Source organism: Mchenga conophoros, linkage group LG10, assembly GCF_057382185.1.
Source record: "Mchenga conophoros isolate Kocher_MC1m ecotype Shallow Benthic linkage group LG10, M_conophoros_male_GT1.1, whole genome shotgun sequence".
NCBI classification, from domain to species: domain Eukaryota; kingdom Metazoa; phylum Chordata; class Actinopteri; order Cichliformes; family Cichlidae; genus Mchenga; species Mchenga conophoros.
In genome coordinates, this window is record NC_140535.1 from 12089037 (window position 1) to 12107335 (window position 18299).

The window sequence follows — 18299 nt, forward strand, 5'->3', positions numbered from 1 at the left end:
AACATCATAGCACCCACCCAGCTGTATAGAACCTCCGTCATGCTAGCTAGTACACAGTACGAGTTATTGTAACTGACTGTAAAAAGTCAGCACAACGAAAATAAACTCCACCTAAAGTTGGTTTATATCTGACCCAGATAGACTGCAGGTCATAACTTCTTACCTGAAATTCAGTTCACCTAACACTCGGACCGGCGGCCGCCTCGGGTCTCTCCTCGTCCTGCCTCCGATCTCCCTCATCCACGTGCTGGCCTCCACCTCTTGTTAATTTTACCGAATCTGTGGAAGCTCCGCGATGCCACCACCAAACAACTGAGTTATTTTTACACACCGGCCAGCATCTGACCAATCCAACACCTTTCATTGTTTATACCATTACAAAAAAATAATAATAATAATCGGGCCACCGAGCAAATGCCTGGTATGCCCGATGGCCAGTCCAGTTATGGCCATGCCATCAGTTAACCCTTCACCCATGCCTAGGGTTGCCGACCCCTGCTTTAACCTAATTAACACCTTTCGGTTCGAAAGTCAAACCAACATTTACAGCTCTAACATTTTAGCTCAGGATGGCGCACTGCTTTTAAATAAGTCAGGAAGTTTCTTTTTCTCACAAATCGGGAAGAAAGTAGATTTCCGCAGGGCTAATAATTAAAATCAGTTGCCAGATCTGGATCGCAGTTGCATCAGTCTAATAAATTATCATCCTCTTGGCAGAAAGAGCATCTGGTGCATGTTAAGAAGCACAGAGGCTGGTCTACAGAAGCTCGTGGGAAGAATGATGTAACTGGACAACAACATGTTACCGAGCTCCTTCATCTTGCACGATGACAGTTTATCGTTACGCAGCAGGTCACTAATTAATCTCACTTCTGATAATGTGCTGTGCCTTGCTGGGCAAATGCTAATAAATGATAAGTGAGCCGAGCTTTGTTCAGGCATTTATTACAGTGACTGGTATGGATGAATTCAAAGATACCCAGAGGTGTTATGTCTTAGAACAAGAGGAGGGAATTTTACAGGAATAATGCGCATTAAAGTCTTTATTAATTGATCCACTGCTGGGAAAAACACCACAAAATCAAGGAATCTTATTCTTGTGGGTGTGGAGGGATTACACTTCTAATCACAAATAGTTTTCAAGTGTAAATTCTACTGTAGCCTTCAGTCTCTGACTCAGACACCGACTTACAAATTCACTTGCATCCAAGTTAGTGTATTGTGCATCCGACTTTCTACTGGGTGCTCCTAGACTCATCCTGTCCCTTCATTCAGTCTCTCTGTGGAGCTGAACATGTCCGCCTTGTTGCTGAGCAGGAAATTAACTTTTACTGAGTGTTTTTTCCTCCTTTTTTACAGCCAGTTTTTGGGGACAAGAACAAAACCCGTGTTATTAGATTATAATGAACCCCAGTAAATATACTTCAGCTGTTGTAATTTAGTCTTGTGAAGTTGATGGTCACAGCCTGTGTATCCAATCAAGTTCACATTGCTTAATGAAGGCATGAGGAATAGCTAATATCTAATCATACTATATAAAAGTGAGTTGTCATAAATGTTTAAAGGTTCTACACATACTTTTTGTAAGAGAGGAAGAAAATTCTACTAGTTAGACATCAAAAAGCTTTTTCTCAGTCCAAAACAGCTGTTTGAGTTTGAGTCCCGACCGATGGCTATTTTTTAAAAATGTCTGATATCTAAGCAGTCGGAGGGATTTTAAAAGTCAGGATTAAAAAAGTTAAAGCTGGAATTCACTGATATTTCCATTTCTATAAGTCTAAATAAGTCTACGTACACATGGGACTTGTGGATTTTCGTCTCAGAAGCGGCACAGCCTGACGGAGATGTTGTGTTCCGGAGCGTTGCTGGATCCCAGGAGCCTTATGTTTTGATGTAGCAGGAATTTGGTAGAAGCGGCGAAAAACTGGAGCAGTAAAACTATTTTAAGACACAGTGGAAAATCACAAAAGTTGCTTCCATCAGACTAATATCTTCTCCTCTTAAAGTCCCTTTTTTCGCTGTGGGATGCCGGTTTTCAGAATAAGTTGCAGGTAGATTTACTGTGTTTCCTAATACCCAGAGCTCATTTTCTTGCGACCCCTGTGCTTTGAGTACTGATGGAGGCCGGCTCACACGGCTACAACTGGCTTCGACGCGTCGAGCCGAGTGAGCCATCATTTATGTTAAAAAATGGAGAAAGGCTCCCTGTTAAATCAATACATAAAGTACCCGCAGGATCCACAGCGAAGGCAGTGGAAGTGACAGGCCGCTTAACAAATGGACGACGGCCTCCCGGAGCCCGCTGACTCAGCACGATCCCCGGCAGAGGAAACACAACTCCCCATCCGTCCCCCTCTCCGATCAGTCAGACAGCTCGCCGTGTCTACCTGCGAACTGCTGATCAGAGGCTCTTAAATATCACCAAAGCAAAGAGTATCATTCATAAGAGAGATGAACTCTCACGCTGCCGACACGTTTGCTGCTGCTGGGAATACAGCCAATATTTGAATAAACATCCCCCGCTTGCTGAAAGAGTATATCACATTTTTGACCACCGGTGGCTTTGGAGTTGCACATCATCGCAGAATGTGTTTTTGCTGTGTCCACCGCTTTGAGAATATCAAATAGCCGACATAAAAAAGCGGCAAAAACGATCATACGCCACAGGTAGCATCCATCCATCAAGGCTGATGAGATCATAAATCCTTCTTCTTCCCAGCCAGACTGATTTCCTCTCCATTTCACCGAGATGGGCATAAAATGCAGATGAACATGCTCGCCTCTCTCCTTCTCATCTGTCCCTAAGCCACCTGTTCTATCCATCATCTAGACAGCTGTTCCTCTGCACTTTCAATTCCTTTCCCCTGTGACGCGCCGACCTTTTGCCCCGGACCGCCTGCCGACGCGCTCCCTCTAAAGCTAGGCCGCAGATACTGTTTAAAATGTTGCACCCAGGAGTTTGTAACAAAATCCACAGATTAGACTGGGTTGCTTTGTACAGGGAAAAACACACCTAAGCCATGGAGGTTTTCCCTGAAACAAGTGGAAGAATTTGGCATAGCAGGGACATGTTGGGCCAAACCCACGCACCACAATGCTCCTAATACGTAGTCATGTGGGGACGAAACAAAAGGGGGAAAAAGCAGACACACTTTTTCTGTGTCGCAATCAACAGAAACAATAACACATGAATAATACTGAGATTAAAGATCATGCTGCAAGCATTAATGACTGACTGTCAATGGAGTTGCTATGTTTTGAACCACAGGTACCTGCTGTTACTAACTGCACCATTAACAGATTCCACCAGGAGAACTGTGTGATCGTTAAATTTTTAGCACTACTGTCAAACATATTTAAAAGCTTTCACATTGATTTCCTACCTCCAAGCAAACTGCCGGTTTAAAGGCTTCACAGAAAAGAGTGACAATTAACTTGCAGAGAGCTGGAACTTTCCTGATATGGACAAACATACCTCTTTGTTAATGTGTTTAAGAACACAAAATTCACGTGCAAAAACATGGAAACATTTGGCATCAATCATAAAGAATATAAGTAATAAGAAGACTGTACTTTCACCAACTTCTTACAGGCATAAATGGCTTTGCATGACAGTCTTTGGGCACCTGGGCATTCCCTTTTTTATTGTATTGACTGTCAGACTGTTATTTCAGCTGCTGTTCTGTCTACTAATGGTGTTTGGGTTTCAGTTGGGATGCATCCATCGATCAATACATCTGTCTTTTAGCCACATGTTTATTCTTAGACCCATGTTGACTTTTGTAGACAATCCAATCCAAATGTGGGATACGGTCTGAATATGGGAACAAGGCACGACAGCGTCTTGCAGTCCTGCATGAAATGGGACACTCGATTGCTCCGGATACGCTGAAAATGCCTCCTGTGCATGTAGGTAGAGGTAGCATTGTAAAAATGTAGAACTGAGTGGTGGTTAGGTTGACATTTTTGGTAATCTTCCTGGGAAAAGATTAAGTGATCCAGGCATGACTAATCAGTAGCAAACTGGACTGTTTACACTGGAGTGTCTGTGAACTTTGCTGGAGTTCAAACACAAAATCAGGATCAGCAGCCTTTGCAAGTCTTCATTTTATTACAAGATTCAAAAACACCAGACACTCAGAGTAAACTCAGCAAAAACTAAGTATTGCACATAAAATCGAATTTACAGCTCCAAAGATATGTTTCCTTATAAATCCATTTTCTCCTGCTTATGAGTTCAGGTTTGCCGGGGGGATCAGATCATTATTGCTCTCACTGTGTGTTTCTATATTTTTATACAAACTACTGTGATTAAATATTGTTGTTTTGTGGTTCTACTTTAGCAAGCAGACGCTGCCTTAAAGCTCTTTATGCTGTTGTCTTTAAGGGTACTCTGATATTTCAGGCTTTGAGTCAGCTGCTAATTAGAAGCCTTTTTCAAACCATCAGAATTGACAAAGTCCATCTTATACCATTCATCTTGTTACTCTTTTATAAGGGTTTTAATCCATAACAGCACCTCAACTACAGTGAAAGAGAAAATGTATTAGACCATCAGCCAAAGTAAGGTTTATGACACAGCTGCCCTAAATCAAGAGTACTGCTAATTACCAAATCATTTTTCATGTTTCTGTAATGGTTAATCCACTAGCATCCACAAGCTGCTTAATCAGAATTATATTTTTGATGCTTAAATATAATTGTTGTTGTTATGTATAAATCTGCTGAAACAGAAAAACAAAAATAGTAAAGTTGGTAGAATAAAAATGAAAGTTGCAAGATTACCAAGTCACAGTTGTTTAATTGCCTTCATGACCAAAGAAAATATTGTTAGTGGTTAAATGTTAGCTTGATTAATTTCTGACTTCTCAGATAAGTCTAGTGTGTTGGCTCAGATTTTGGTATAAAATTTTGAATTCAGTAAGTTCTAGTTTTAAACAAGTTTTTTGAAATATTCTAAAAGTGTTTTCTCATTTCTATAACAGGTGGTCAAAAAATTTGCTAAACACTCTAAGTCCAAAGATTACTTCTAAAATAGTGCTAAAATGCTAATCTGGAAAGAAAAATGATTTGTTTTTATATCAACATTTTGAAATGAAAATGAAAGGAAAAGGGAGAGTAGGATGACAAAATGAAACATTTGAAGTCCTAATATTATCACTTTGGTCGCCATTTTAGTATTTTTTGTTTGGTTGTTTACCCAACGATAACAGCCTCAGATGCTAAGTGATCAACTAATGCTAACAAGCCTGATTAGCAAACTGCACAGCTGCAATGCACTGACACAGGCATATGCTAATTGGTATCAAGTAACAGAATAACAAAATACACTTCACTCACTACTTCTGCAGCACAAACTTCTTGGTTGTCAGTACAAAAATACTAAAACATTATTTGACAGAAAACCTAATTAAAATTGCTCTGCAAGGTACCAGTTTGTGACTTAAATTAGCGCAGATGATAACTCCCTGGCATACCTGTTGTTTAAAGTAGCCACACCTCTTACTTTTAATCTTAATAGTATCTACTTGGATGAGTCATAAAAGATTTACCTGCCCTAAGGATGTCACGAAAACTTAGCTACAGATAACGTGTTATTTGATGCGTTTTAGTTTTAACATGTAACTCAGACAGTAGTGTCTAAAGGAGATCTCTATAAGTCCCCTACTAACTCAAAACTGTAATGTGCATTTTTCTGCAGATGACAATATTATATCCGTTAGTGTTCTATCCTTAAACTTGCCTTTGCAAATCTACAGTGTGCTTTTATTACACTACACAAGCGTCTTATCAAACATAAAATTACCTGCATGGTATTCACAAAGTCAAATACAAGTATCCAGCCTGCAGTATATACACCAATCCCTTATGGTCATAATATTGAAACTTTTTAATTTTATAAATACTTAGGGCTCTATATTGACTAGAGATGGCACGATACCACTTTTTTATGTCCGATACCGATATCATAAATTTGGATATCTGCCGATACCGATATGAATCCGACATAGTGTTTTTTAATCAACAAAACTGTTTTGTTTTTTTTTATATTTTGCTGCATTTTGTATAAGTTCATACTCAAGTTTAAAACAACAACTACACTAAAGCTATTCTGTTATACCTGTATGCAAAAAAAAATATTTCATAGTTCAGCAATACTGATCAATCTAATAAACTTAAACCTACACCATCCTCCCTATTCTGGTATTTTAAAGAGTACTTAGCGTAAATATTAAGCAACCTAACTAATAGGGTTCCAACTCCCAGCAACAACAAAAATAAATAAATAAAAAATAGGGAACCACCCTTCACGCTCCACCTCATGATGCTTAATCGACGTAATCAACCTTCATTTGATGCAGTGTGAAAAAAAAATGCACAGAAATTAATTATTTTTCAATATATTAAAATATTAAATAGATTCAACATCTTTCTTCAACAAAATTGCAGACTGCACAGATGGTACCTTCCCAAAGGAAAAAGTACTATAGCTTACTAGGGTATATATATTAGACTTAATAGTCACTATATACAGTAATGGACTTCTATTCATTTTGCATCAAATTAAAACTTTGGGTGTCAGATAATTATTTATTAAAAGCTAGACATTTTAAATGAGAATAAGAAAGAAAAGTATGTCTTTGTGCCCCCCTTTTCCCTGTTAATGCCCAACGGCCCCCCTGGCTAAACTTTGCTAGATCCGCCCCTGCACAGTTACCAGCGTCAGCTACGTAGAAAAAGATCCTCGAGTAGAAAGTAATATTAAATAAATTCTAACAACAGCTTATCAAGCTTAAACGTGCTGCTGTTGTTTATCCGCTGGTTTCCTCTTTCTGGTGCAAAGTGGGCCAAAAACAAACAAGAGAGACGGACTCGCAACAGAAAAGCCGATCAGCTGATCATTAAGCAGTTTCATGATTGAAGTAGCAGCAAGAGAGGGAGGGGGAGAGAAGAGGCACTCGCACCATATATCGTTTGTTAAGCTTAACGCAGGAATGCTTTACAAACATTCAGAGATGGACTTACAAACTTGCTTTACTTCTCTCGGGGATAACTTTGTCGGAGAGGAAATGCCGGGTTGCTAGCGAAGCTCCAAATGCTATCCAGACCACCGACAGGTCCCGCACGCCACAGCCGCTCTATCACGTGATGCATACTGCTCCGACGTGCTAACGTTCTGAGGCGAGTTACGGCGTGTTGCAAGTTTTGTGAGGTGCTTTCATGATATTTAATGGATCGGATTACATTTTTTATTTTTTCTCCGCTATCCGATCCAGTAATTTAGGTCAGTATCAGACCGATACCGATACGTAATATCGGATCGGTCCATCCCTAATATTGACACCAGATTTATTTATTAAAAGAATAAATTAATTCTTAATTAATGAACATGTATTATGTATCTTCAAGTATAGAAGGGGCCGGCATGCCTACATACAGACATTTAATATGTATATACATAATATATATATGCAATAAAAAGTATGTATACATGCAGATATTTACTACATAAAGACATATATTTCATGCATTTGAAAATGCAATCTCAATGTGCCCACCTGTTTAAAGAAAAATGCAACAATAATACTGACCACTCCAAGAATTGCACTTTTTAGCACTCATGTGTTGGGCGTGGGAATCTGCTTATTTATCTGCTATCTGAGCACTGTGGGGGGGAATGGCCAGTATTTCAAACTTTCCAATGTAGAACATCTCAAATAGCCAATAACTGATATCTGAGCCAAACTTCCCAACCATATATAAATTAAAAAAAAAAACTAATGAAAATCGGAGGATTTTGAGATTGGATTGAGGCAAATGCCTTCGCTCTTTTCCTCTCCGTGCTGTTTACTTGCTGGCATCTTAAGCCTGCTCAAATGTGACTGGTTAACAGAACTGAGACTACAGGACAGAAACCAGAAAGCTTCCATAAATGTTTTCCCCTGCAAACAGATTTTGCATATTTTTATAAAGACATCAAAATTTGTTTATTTTATAGCCATAAAACAAAGCCAGCTTTACACGTAGACAATCAACATGAAAATTCCCTTAAAAACTTTTGTGTTAATTGAACGAGGAATGTGAAACCCCTGACATGGTCCTTTTAAGTGCCTTGTATAGATAACCATCTATAGATAACTGTCAGACCACTGACACATTCCACAAACAGCTCATATCAGAAGCAGACAACAGTGTCTGGCTCAGTTTGATATAAAAGATAAATAACAGGCTGACATATCACCACGCCATTATATTCCTCTAACCCATTATCTCATCCAGCAGACATTGTTGTCAAATTGCATTATGTAACCATAAACATAGCAGGAGTTTGGAATAATTTTTAGATCAAACAATGCAAAAAAAAGGCCCACTGTGGCCTTTAAGGGGAGTAAAAATGAGAATCAGGATGCCTTCCAAATGGCCCATTCATCCCCAAATCTATCATCGTAAAATGCTCCTGTGTATACACACTCCCTACCATTAATTTTGTCACCAGGCAAATGGTGGCCTTGAAGTAAACATGCGCTGTATGATAATAAGTCGGCACACCACATTTCACGCAAGACTTGCTGTCAAAAGACCAAACATCTATCTCTCGTTCCAGTTCCAGCTTCTTCTCCTGCTCTACACTCTTTTTCCATTTTTAAATAAGTCTATTTACATACCTGGAATAACTCAACGTGAGCAAGCAGCAAAATACAAAAAGCCACTAATTTATATTTGGGCCGAACCCGTGTTCAAGGCTATGTTTGGCTCGTAAAGCGGTATGCTGTCTGTTTTTTCAGGCAGCATGCTGCCACCACCACCACCACCACAGAGATGATGTGCAGCTCTGCTCTGAATTTAGCGCCCTGAAAAACACCTCAGCAGATGAGATGGTAGTAAAACACGACTCCTAACATCTCCGGCTCGCACTACCACCTCTGCTTGCACTTTGTACTTATTTCACTTTCTGTCTTGCGGAAGGTAAGCGAGCTGGTGAGGAAGAGACTGAGCTGAAGGTCAGAGGGGAGCAGAGTGGGGAAACGGGCAGTGGCCACAATATTACAGGTCGAATTCCTTTTATGAAGCCAACTGAAAGGAAAGAGAGTTCAGTTTATAAGCGCGAGTGGGGAAAAATGTATGTTAGCGCCTTTTTGGAGGTTGCTGGAGTGCCAGCGTTTGAGTGGGTACCTACTTGTTTTACCAGGTTAGAGCTCGTTTTTCCGCAAGGGAACAACAGGGATTTTTATTCATGTAACTCCCTGGCTCTCTTCTGTTTCACTCTGCTGCCTAATGTCCCTCAGCCATCCCTCCCTTAACCCCTAATTACTGCATCAGTGCTGACATGGACAACCACTGTACATCACATCAATGTCTCTTTTGATCACACTCTGAGAGAATTTCTTTCGCAGCTGCCTCTTTTCATCTCTCTCCGTGCATGTGGAAAACACTGTATGTGCGCATGTGTGTGCGTGTGTATGGCTACAGCACATCACTTTGAGTTGTCTAATCATACTTGTGTGCGTTGCCTCTGTAGAAAGCGCTGCTGCGCATGAAGCTCTAAACAGAATGAGGTCGTGAGGAAAAAGCAGCCAGACAAGTCCGCCTTTTGTCTCTCGTGCAAGCAAAGCAGTGGACTCCCCATGGGAGGGAGGGGGAGATACAACATGTGCATTAGACCCCATAACATCATTTATAACAGGCACACACTTGCACACAAATGGCTTTCACCACAGAGGTTCCCCATTAGCATTAAAGCGGAGAGCCTATAAGAGGCAGAGAGGAGAGTGAGAAGCTTTACTGCTACAGTAAATCTAAGGAGCAACTCGAGCCCGTGTCAGGCACCAAATGACAGCTTTCTGTTGAGCAGAGATTTCACAGCCTCTGTGGAGCTCACGTCCCTCGGGAATGTGTGTGTGTGTGTGTGTGTGTGTGTGTGTGTGTGTGTGTGTGTGTGTGTGTGTGTGTGTGTGTGTGTGTGTGTGTGTGTGTGTGTGCCACCGGACCTTAAGGCCTCTGTGTGAGGAGGCCAAGTCAAGAGCACAGACCTTTCATTTCTCTCTAATGTTGTTCAGAGAGATAAAGGGCAGACCTTGTCCATCATTCTGTTATTAAGCAGCAGACGAACCGCTGAGTCCCTACCTCAACCTGCTGTCTACCAAGAGCATACCATCACACTGTGCTGCAAAGGACACATTCAGTAAAATAATTCAGAAGAGTGTGCTTGACTTTTATAGTTTAAAATAATCAGTTTAGAGAAATAAAAGTTACTAAATAGGATGTGAATTTAATTTATTTTGACTGAAAAAACTGGGCTGTTTATTAATCTATTCAGAAGCTATCCTCGGAGTAACTGTCATTAAGTTAATTAGAAGTCACACACTGTGTTCTTGATTTAAATCATTTAAATGATGATTTTTTTTAAAAGGCATTAAACAAGATTCTTTTAAAGGGCTCGGACTGACTTGGTTTTTCATTTATTCACGTGTTTCTATCTTTATTGAACTTGCATACAGAAAATAAACACAGAAATCAAGCACTAAGTTACTTTTGAGAGGCCATGCAAACTATATGGAGAAAAAGTACTGCGCCACAGTACACCTACAGGAGCTGCTCAGTCATGAAAACTGTCAGCACACAGTTTCTGTGCAGATCCTAATGCCAGAGAAGGTCTGGAACTCTGCAGTTATTGAGTCAGCAGAGTTTTGGTGACTTTTACACATTATCCATCTCAGTACTCAGTCAGAGAGACAGCCGGAGACCTGACACCCAAGCACTCATTCCTGGTATAATTCCTCGAAGTCCACTTGCATTCCTCTGCCTGTCTGCATGGGTAGTTGGTGTACTGTAATGTAAATTCTCTGCGGATTAATCTGTGTGGTCACAAAAGAAAGGCATGCATGCAGACGTCCACCCTCACCATCTGATGATGAGGTTAGCATATCACGGGGACCCAAGCGGACCCTACAGGATCAGCAGACCCGGAAAGTATCTGGATGTAGTGTTTTCAGTGGGACAAACATTTTGTCACTCATCCAAGTATTTAGAATTTTCTATTCTACCCTTTGCTTTTAAGCAGAAGCCTTAATTTGCTTTGACTCATTATCTTCCCCTCTCTGCAGACAAACACAGTTTGGACAGCAGACTCTGGTATTTCTGTCTGTATCTATAAACCAACCCTCACTCACCAACAGTACACTGAAATTGTGGCAGAAACCTCTATTTTTCCTGTTGACAACTTTGCGCGACGTAATCCACTGCAGATATGGAAATTAATGACAGAGGCCAAAGACAAAAACTGTCTAGCAGCCAGACACAGGATTCATTAGTGAATTTCATTAAATGAGTTATCTATCTACTTAAAACTAGTTCTGGCTCAGTGAGTGATAAAATGAGCATCTAGCATGGTTTTATGCACCACTAGACTTCATAGGTAGCTGGTAATTAGGCATGGTAAAACATCGCCACAATTCATCTTCATGGCATGTGGGGAAGACAACATGGGCCGATTGTTTTGTCTCATTTGTCAGAGGATTTCAATGGAAGCCAATCGCATTTGTTTTTCCACGACCCAGAATCTCTGCTTTGTCATGTTGCCATTTTCTGCACAGAAAAACAAAAGACGAGGACCCACTCAGACATTTTCCAATCAGGCATTCCTGGAGCTTGGCCACTGCTCATTTAGGCTACGAGACGACCTTGACATTCAGTGGGCATGTACTGTAAGAGAGGCCTGAGCACACACGCCACCACAGAGACAGCAAAACACATGCGGTTACAATCCAAGAGCACTCAAACGCACCACCTCCTTGCCCAGACACACATACGTGCAGTTGTGTGTGTGTGTCAGACTGTTGGCTCGCTAATACCGAGGCCCGGCTAATCCAGCGGCAGTGTTCAGTTCCTGCGAAGCAGCTGGAAGCGCATAAGCTGTTAACATGTTAAGGTGAAAATGTTTGCTGGCAGGCACCCTCCTCCTCCTTCACACTTTACCTAGCAGCAGCTCACAGTACACCTCCTCTGACATGTCCAACCTGGCAACCACCACTGCTGCACACACGCTTTCACACTTCCACCGGCTTCTTCAAAGCGACATATATACTCAAGCGTACGCAGATAAGCACGCACGCGGCCGCTGCACTGCATCTGGTGGGATATCACACAAGCAGCAGTAAGATATGGAATAATTTATGTGGAAAACCGCCAGATGTTGCAATAAAAGCTGTGCGTGTTTCCAGCCCTATATTCTATTCTGGAACTCTACTAGAGTAGCGTTGCATGACAGTTAAAAATAAAGAAAGAAACAAAGAAATCTTTACTCATTGTACATATGTCCTTTATGTTGCCCTTCAGTTCATCATTCTCTCTGAAATAAGCCTTTTTAGCTCCTGTTTCGTTGAGGACAGCCTCCCTAAAAGCCCAATTCCCTCTGATTGGCAGGCTCTTTGCAAAAGGTTGACCAGAGTTTGACGTTGAATGCCTCTGTGGATAATTTTAAACAAGAAGAACTCCCACTCTCTAAACTTAGGTTTCACAGAAAGTCAGGCCTTCGGAGATTTGATTTTTTTTTCTAGCCATTTTCATGATGCTTTCAGTAGAAGAAGAATGAGTAGATGTGGTTAAATATTTTGATTATTTGCACCTATTAAACTTAAATACCTTCCTGTAAGTACTAATGACATCACGTAAAACGAGACACTTACAGTAATTGCCATTTTAGTTTCACACGTCAAATGAGAGGCAGCAGATAATTTTCTCACAGTAGTCATGATCGACCACCACAGTCAGCTGGAACCTGGAAGTTTTTGCTTAACCATTCTCCTCATGTCTGTTGTGGCTTTCGCTGTGAAATAGACACAATTAAGGGAGGATGTCCTGCTGCAATCAGTCAGAAATCCTCAGCTGAGCAATCAGCACGCATTAGCAGAATGATGTCATGTCTGTATGAAAAATAAAAGACTGAAGTAATATTTCACCTCAGTTTATATATATATATATATATATATATATATATATATATATATAGATAGATAGATAGATAGATAGATAGATAGATAGATAGATAGATAGATAGATAGATAGATAGATAGATAGATAGATAGATATGTACACACACACATATATATAATTGTAGACTCTGTTTGCAAAAAACGTTTAAGAGTTAGGCTTTTTTGTCTCAAAGCAAATGTCAATAACTAAGCCGTTTAGCTCCATTCACTGCTATTAGCTGAAAACTGTCTCCTGAAAGCTCTCTTGGCGATTGCATCCAATTTCAGTTCAATGGTATAAATAGCAAGAGAAAAGGCTTCCTGTAGACTAGCAGTATCTCTAGCTGTAGCCTGACTTCGTACTGTGCCTGTAGATGGTGACCAAAAACAGATATCTGTGGGGAGATCACAGCTACAAAAAAATTCAAACAAATATGGATACTGTGAAGTTTTGTCAATGCAGATTGTTCATTTGTTCATTATATTTGGTTTGGTTATTAAAGCAGAGGAAAGATGCCACCATCAGCAGTCCACACAGATCCCATCACCTCTCACACATCCAAGTGGTGAGGGTTTTTGTCATATTACATATACATCAGTTTTCCCCTTTTTCACCATTTATGCCACATGAAATCAGTGCAACATAAGGTTGTGTTTATTTGCCACCCAATTTTACATCTCATAGGAGTTTCTCTCTCTCCCTCTCTCTGTGTGCCTGAATGAAGCCAGAGGCCCTGCCAGTCTGGCCTCCAGCTCTTTTTTTCCTGAGCGCCAGCAGCACTGGAGCTCAGCAGCGCCAAGCAAAGCGAAAAGCTTTTGACAACATGGAGTGACAACAGAAAAGCCCACAGAAACTACAGCACAAATAGGCCAGCCTTTCAAGGAGCCTCCTCCTCCCCCACCTCTTCCCCTGTCCTGTCCTCATACTCTTCTGGTTCACTCTCACAGCATCCGCAGGGCTCAGAGTGACTTTTCAGAGCAAACCCAGAGCACTGTCTTCCACTCTGATGGATGTAACAGAGCTCAGTGTACGGTGATACTTGCCTGCTTCTATGTAAACAAAGAAAGAGGGGAGCTAGTAGCATGTGGGTGAGTGGCCTGCCCCACCTGTGTACAGTGTTGGCACCCTAAGCACATTCTGGATGTTTTGTTGTTGACAAGCTGAAAATGAAAGGCATCAGAGAAATGATGCACTCATCAGTGAGGAGTGCTGGAATAATAAAGTGGCTCTGATGAAAACTTAATGGCCCCTTCACCTTTATTAATGGCCATGGGAGCATATCATGCGCTCAGGTTCACCACTGGACTAACACATGTATTTCTGCACAGGGAACGAGCTCCATCAGCCCACACTCACTAACGCACTTGAGGAAGAGCTCATAACTGGGAGGACACTAATTAAAGCAGTGGCAACTGGCTAACTGGCTAAATTGCTGCTGATTTTAGCCAAATGAGCCTTAAATGCAGTTTACCACACTTTAATTCATCTAGGGACACATCTCAGTATAAATGTAATGAAACATACATACAGAGATCCCAATGAGTGATTCCAGTCTTTGCCGTTCACACCTATGCTTCCCCATGAAAAAAAAACAAGACATTAGACTCTACTCTCCTTTGCAGATGAGCTAGAATCACAGGCAGCACTTATTAATATCTCCCTTTCAAATGCTAATTCCCCTTCATAAATAAATCATAACTCCAGAGGTGGCTGGTATACTGTAGTTTTCAGTAGGAAGGTGCAGGGCTAAGAGAGGAGGGGGTACAAACAGGATCCCTCCAGAAAGTAATGATATTATACCACAACTTGCATCCCAGATACAAGACTATTACAGGCCAATTGTTTTTGCTATAGCGAGCACATATATTTTCTTTAAAAATATATTGCCCCAGTACAGGCTGAGTATATTCTTGTGTTGGTGTATGGTGAAGCATGTGCAAGACTTTCACATGCAGAACTTCATCAAGCTACAATTTATAGAAATAAATGCTTCACATGTGCACCATTGACAGAGGTCTGCTAAAATCAAATCCACTGTTTGCTCTGACGTATTGTAAAAGACCAATGGCCAGTGGGGAAACTCTCCAGGGGAATCTACAAAGAAAAGGAAGAGTCTCACTGACTGCAATGTGGCAGCTAGAGGGCAACATGACATGTCAATAAAATGAATTGACTTGTAGACAAGACAGGGAAAGTAACCATTGGTAAGTAACAAGGTAGTGTACAGATTTTAAACCGATCTCATTTTTTAGTAAAGTTAATGAAGTGACTGGAGTGGAAGTAGGGAAAATCACTGACTGCCATATAAAGGCGGACTAAATATGTTAGAGGGGTACTTGACAACTGGATATCCACTAGTGACCAACAGTTGAAGTGATGTGCAACCAAATGGATTTATGGACAAGGGTTAACACTCAGCCCCCTCGATGATGTATCACTCAGTCAGTCAGTCACACTGTTGCAATCCAGCCAAAAACAGAACAATAATAACCAGTTATTTTGTTGGAACAATGCCGAAGGAAAGAGCTGTGTTGTAAAGTGAATGTGTGTGCAGTAAAGTGGATGCAAAGAGTATCTGTCATAAGGTAGAGTGGATGTGTCATGCAGTAAAGTAGATATTTGTGTATTAAATTGGATGTGTGCGTGAGGCGATGTAGGTGTGCGATACAGTTGAGTTGGTGCGTCATGCAGTAAAGTGGATTTCTTGCAGTAAAATGGGGATATGTCTAGAGTGGGTGTGTCTTGCATTAAAATGGATGTGTGTGTTCAGGATATGTTGTACAGTAAAGTGGGTGTGTCATGCGGAAAAGTGGATGTTTGTGTATTTAATTGGTTGTGTATAGTAAAGTTTGCGCAGTAAAGTGGGAGCCATGCAGTAAAGTGGGTGTATGTGAAGTAAAGTAGATATGTGTGTGGAAAGGTACATTTGTCATATGGTAAAGTGGGTGTGTCATACAGTAAAGCAGACTTTTTGTATTAAATTGGCTATATGTGTAGTAAAATGGATATGTTATACAGTAAAGTGGCGAAGTGGATGTTTGTTTATTAAATTGGATTTGTATTTAGTAAAGTATGTGTGCCATATAGTAGAGTGGTTGTCTTATGCACACACACACAGTGAAGTCGATTTCTTCCAGTGAAATAGCTGTGTGTCTTGTAAATGGTAAATGGCCTGTATTTATATAGCGCTTTACTAGTCCCTAAGGACCCCAAAGCGCTTTACATATCCAGTCATCCACCCATTCACGCACACATTCACACACTGGTGATGGCAAGCTACATTGTAGCCACAGCCACCCTGGGGCACACTGACAGAGGCGAGGCTGCCGGACACTGGCGCCACCGGGCCCTCTGACCACCACCAGTAGGCAACGGGTGAGGTGTCTTGCCCAAGGACACAACGACCGAGACTGTCCAAGCCGGGGCTCGAACCGGCAACCTTCCGATTACAAGGCGAACTCCCAACTCTTGAGCCACGATCGCCCACTGTAAAGTCAGTGTGCATAGTAAAGTTGACCTGTTGTGCAGTAAAGTGATTGCTCGTTTATTAAATTGGATGTGTGTTTAGTAAAGTGGACGTGTTATATAGTACAGTTGTCACTGCAGTAAAATAGCTCTAGTGAGCGTGTGTAGTAAAGTGGGTGTGACATGCAGTAAAGTGGATTTCTTTCGGTACACTGGCTATGTGTCTGTGTTGTCCAGTAAAGTGGATGTGTGTAATAAAATGGGTGTGTCCAGTAATGAAAAGAGTCACATTTGCACATTGCAAAGTATCACAAAGTAGGGTTGTTTAGTCTGCAGGGTTGTTATTGATGGTGCACAGAGTTGCACAGCTTTAGCATCATACATGTGGTCCACTTTCACAGTTGCTATACCAGGTTCAATTTTATGAAGTGAGACAAAATTGAAATTCCTGCTAGTGGGGAGCCCTGATGAGTGAGCAGCCTGCCAACCTGGTGCCACTTTCACAGCTTTGATGTGTGTCTGGCATGCTGTGCTGCAGATGCTGCTCTGTATGATGCATCGTCCTCCTCACTGAAAAGCACAGCATCATCCCAAATGTGGGCTTTTTTGTGAGGACTGAGTCAGGAGCATCTTAGTCTTATAGTATTGTTCAGTTTACAGTGGCACAAGTGCCTTTTGGAGTCACTACACCTTTGTTCATCTGACAAAATTGCTAAAATATGAAGTGACCTTTTTTGAAAGCAGGAAATGATATGTTACAACAAGGAATGTAAACCAGTATGTTCAAAACAAAAACTAGTTTCTGTAAGACCAATTTTTGATTCAAATCTTGTTGTCTAAAATCTGAAGCACTTTTCCTGAATCTTAGATAATCAAACAGATGTAATCCTCTTGCTTTGCTGCTTGGTAATAGGTCTGTATATTCGCATTTATTCTTGGCTGCTTCTTCCATTCAGTGCCATATCTTGCCCTACCCACTTGATGCCCCTCATGCTCTCATCCATCCACATGTGACGGTCATGGGTGTGTATAGGTAACTACCTGCCAGGAGCTGGAGGGGATCTCTGCAAATTTGCCTAGTCCCCCGAAGGTGTAGCACCGGTACATGTGATCCAGAGACTCCGAGCAGTGCCACAGCAAGCCGAAGCTCACGGAGTCCTTGTTGTTGTGCTGGTGGTGATGCTGGTTGCTCCTTAGCTGATCCTTAACAATCCAAGCAGGGGATATGAAGCTGAAACTGCAGACGGCGACCAGAACGGAGGACAGGAGCACCCAGAAGCAGCCCACACAGCTGAACATGGTAGCAGCTTGGGGCAGAAAGCCCGGAGACAGAGTCAGATCAATCCCAAACCCTGCTTCTTCTTCTTTCTTCTCCCGGCCCAGGAGCGAATGCATTTGGAGCTCACGCCTTCAAGAGCGGCACTTCAACTTCAGCCTCAGCCTCCTGACCAGCACTACATCAGCAAAAACTAAAACTAAAAAATAATTACAGTCACTGGGCATCCGCAACAGCAGCTGTGAGACTCCCCAAAACATCTGGTCTGGGGGAAAAAGAAAAGAAAAGAAAAAAACACACTAAGAGAATTGTGGTGAGTGATGGTTATACAATAAAGTCAAGTCATCCGCGCCCACACTTATGCTGGTACAAAGCTCAAATCTGACTCTGGAGATGTTTGGCACACCCAACACTGGATGCGCAGCTGTCATAGCAGTGCAGGTGGAGGACTTCACCAACTCAGAGACCAGACATTTGCTGCAGCCGCCGCTCTCCTCCGATACTCCCTGCGCCTCAACACGGGAAGCTCCGGACTTTTCAGGACGAGTCCGCGTGAACGGCGTCGAGCTACCGCAGGTTAATAGGG

General features: G+C 41.6%; 1 protein-coding gene across 1 annotated transcript in view; it reads right to left on the reverse strand.

The window, feature by feature from the left end:
• The window catches only part of lhfpl7 (LHFPL tetraspan subfamily member 7), a 125863-nt gene extending 107635 nt beyond the window's left edge, over positions 1-18228 (reverse strand). Inside the window, exon 1 of the mRNA XM_085288587.1 lies at positions 17479-18228. Within this exon, the coding sequence (XP_085144713.1) occupies positions 17479-17832 (354 nt within the window). The 5' untranslated portion in view covers positions 17833-18228. The remainder of the gene's footprint in view (positions 1-17478) is intronic.
• Between the last annotated feature and the right edge of the window lie 71 nt (positions 18229-18299).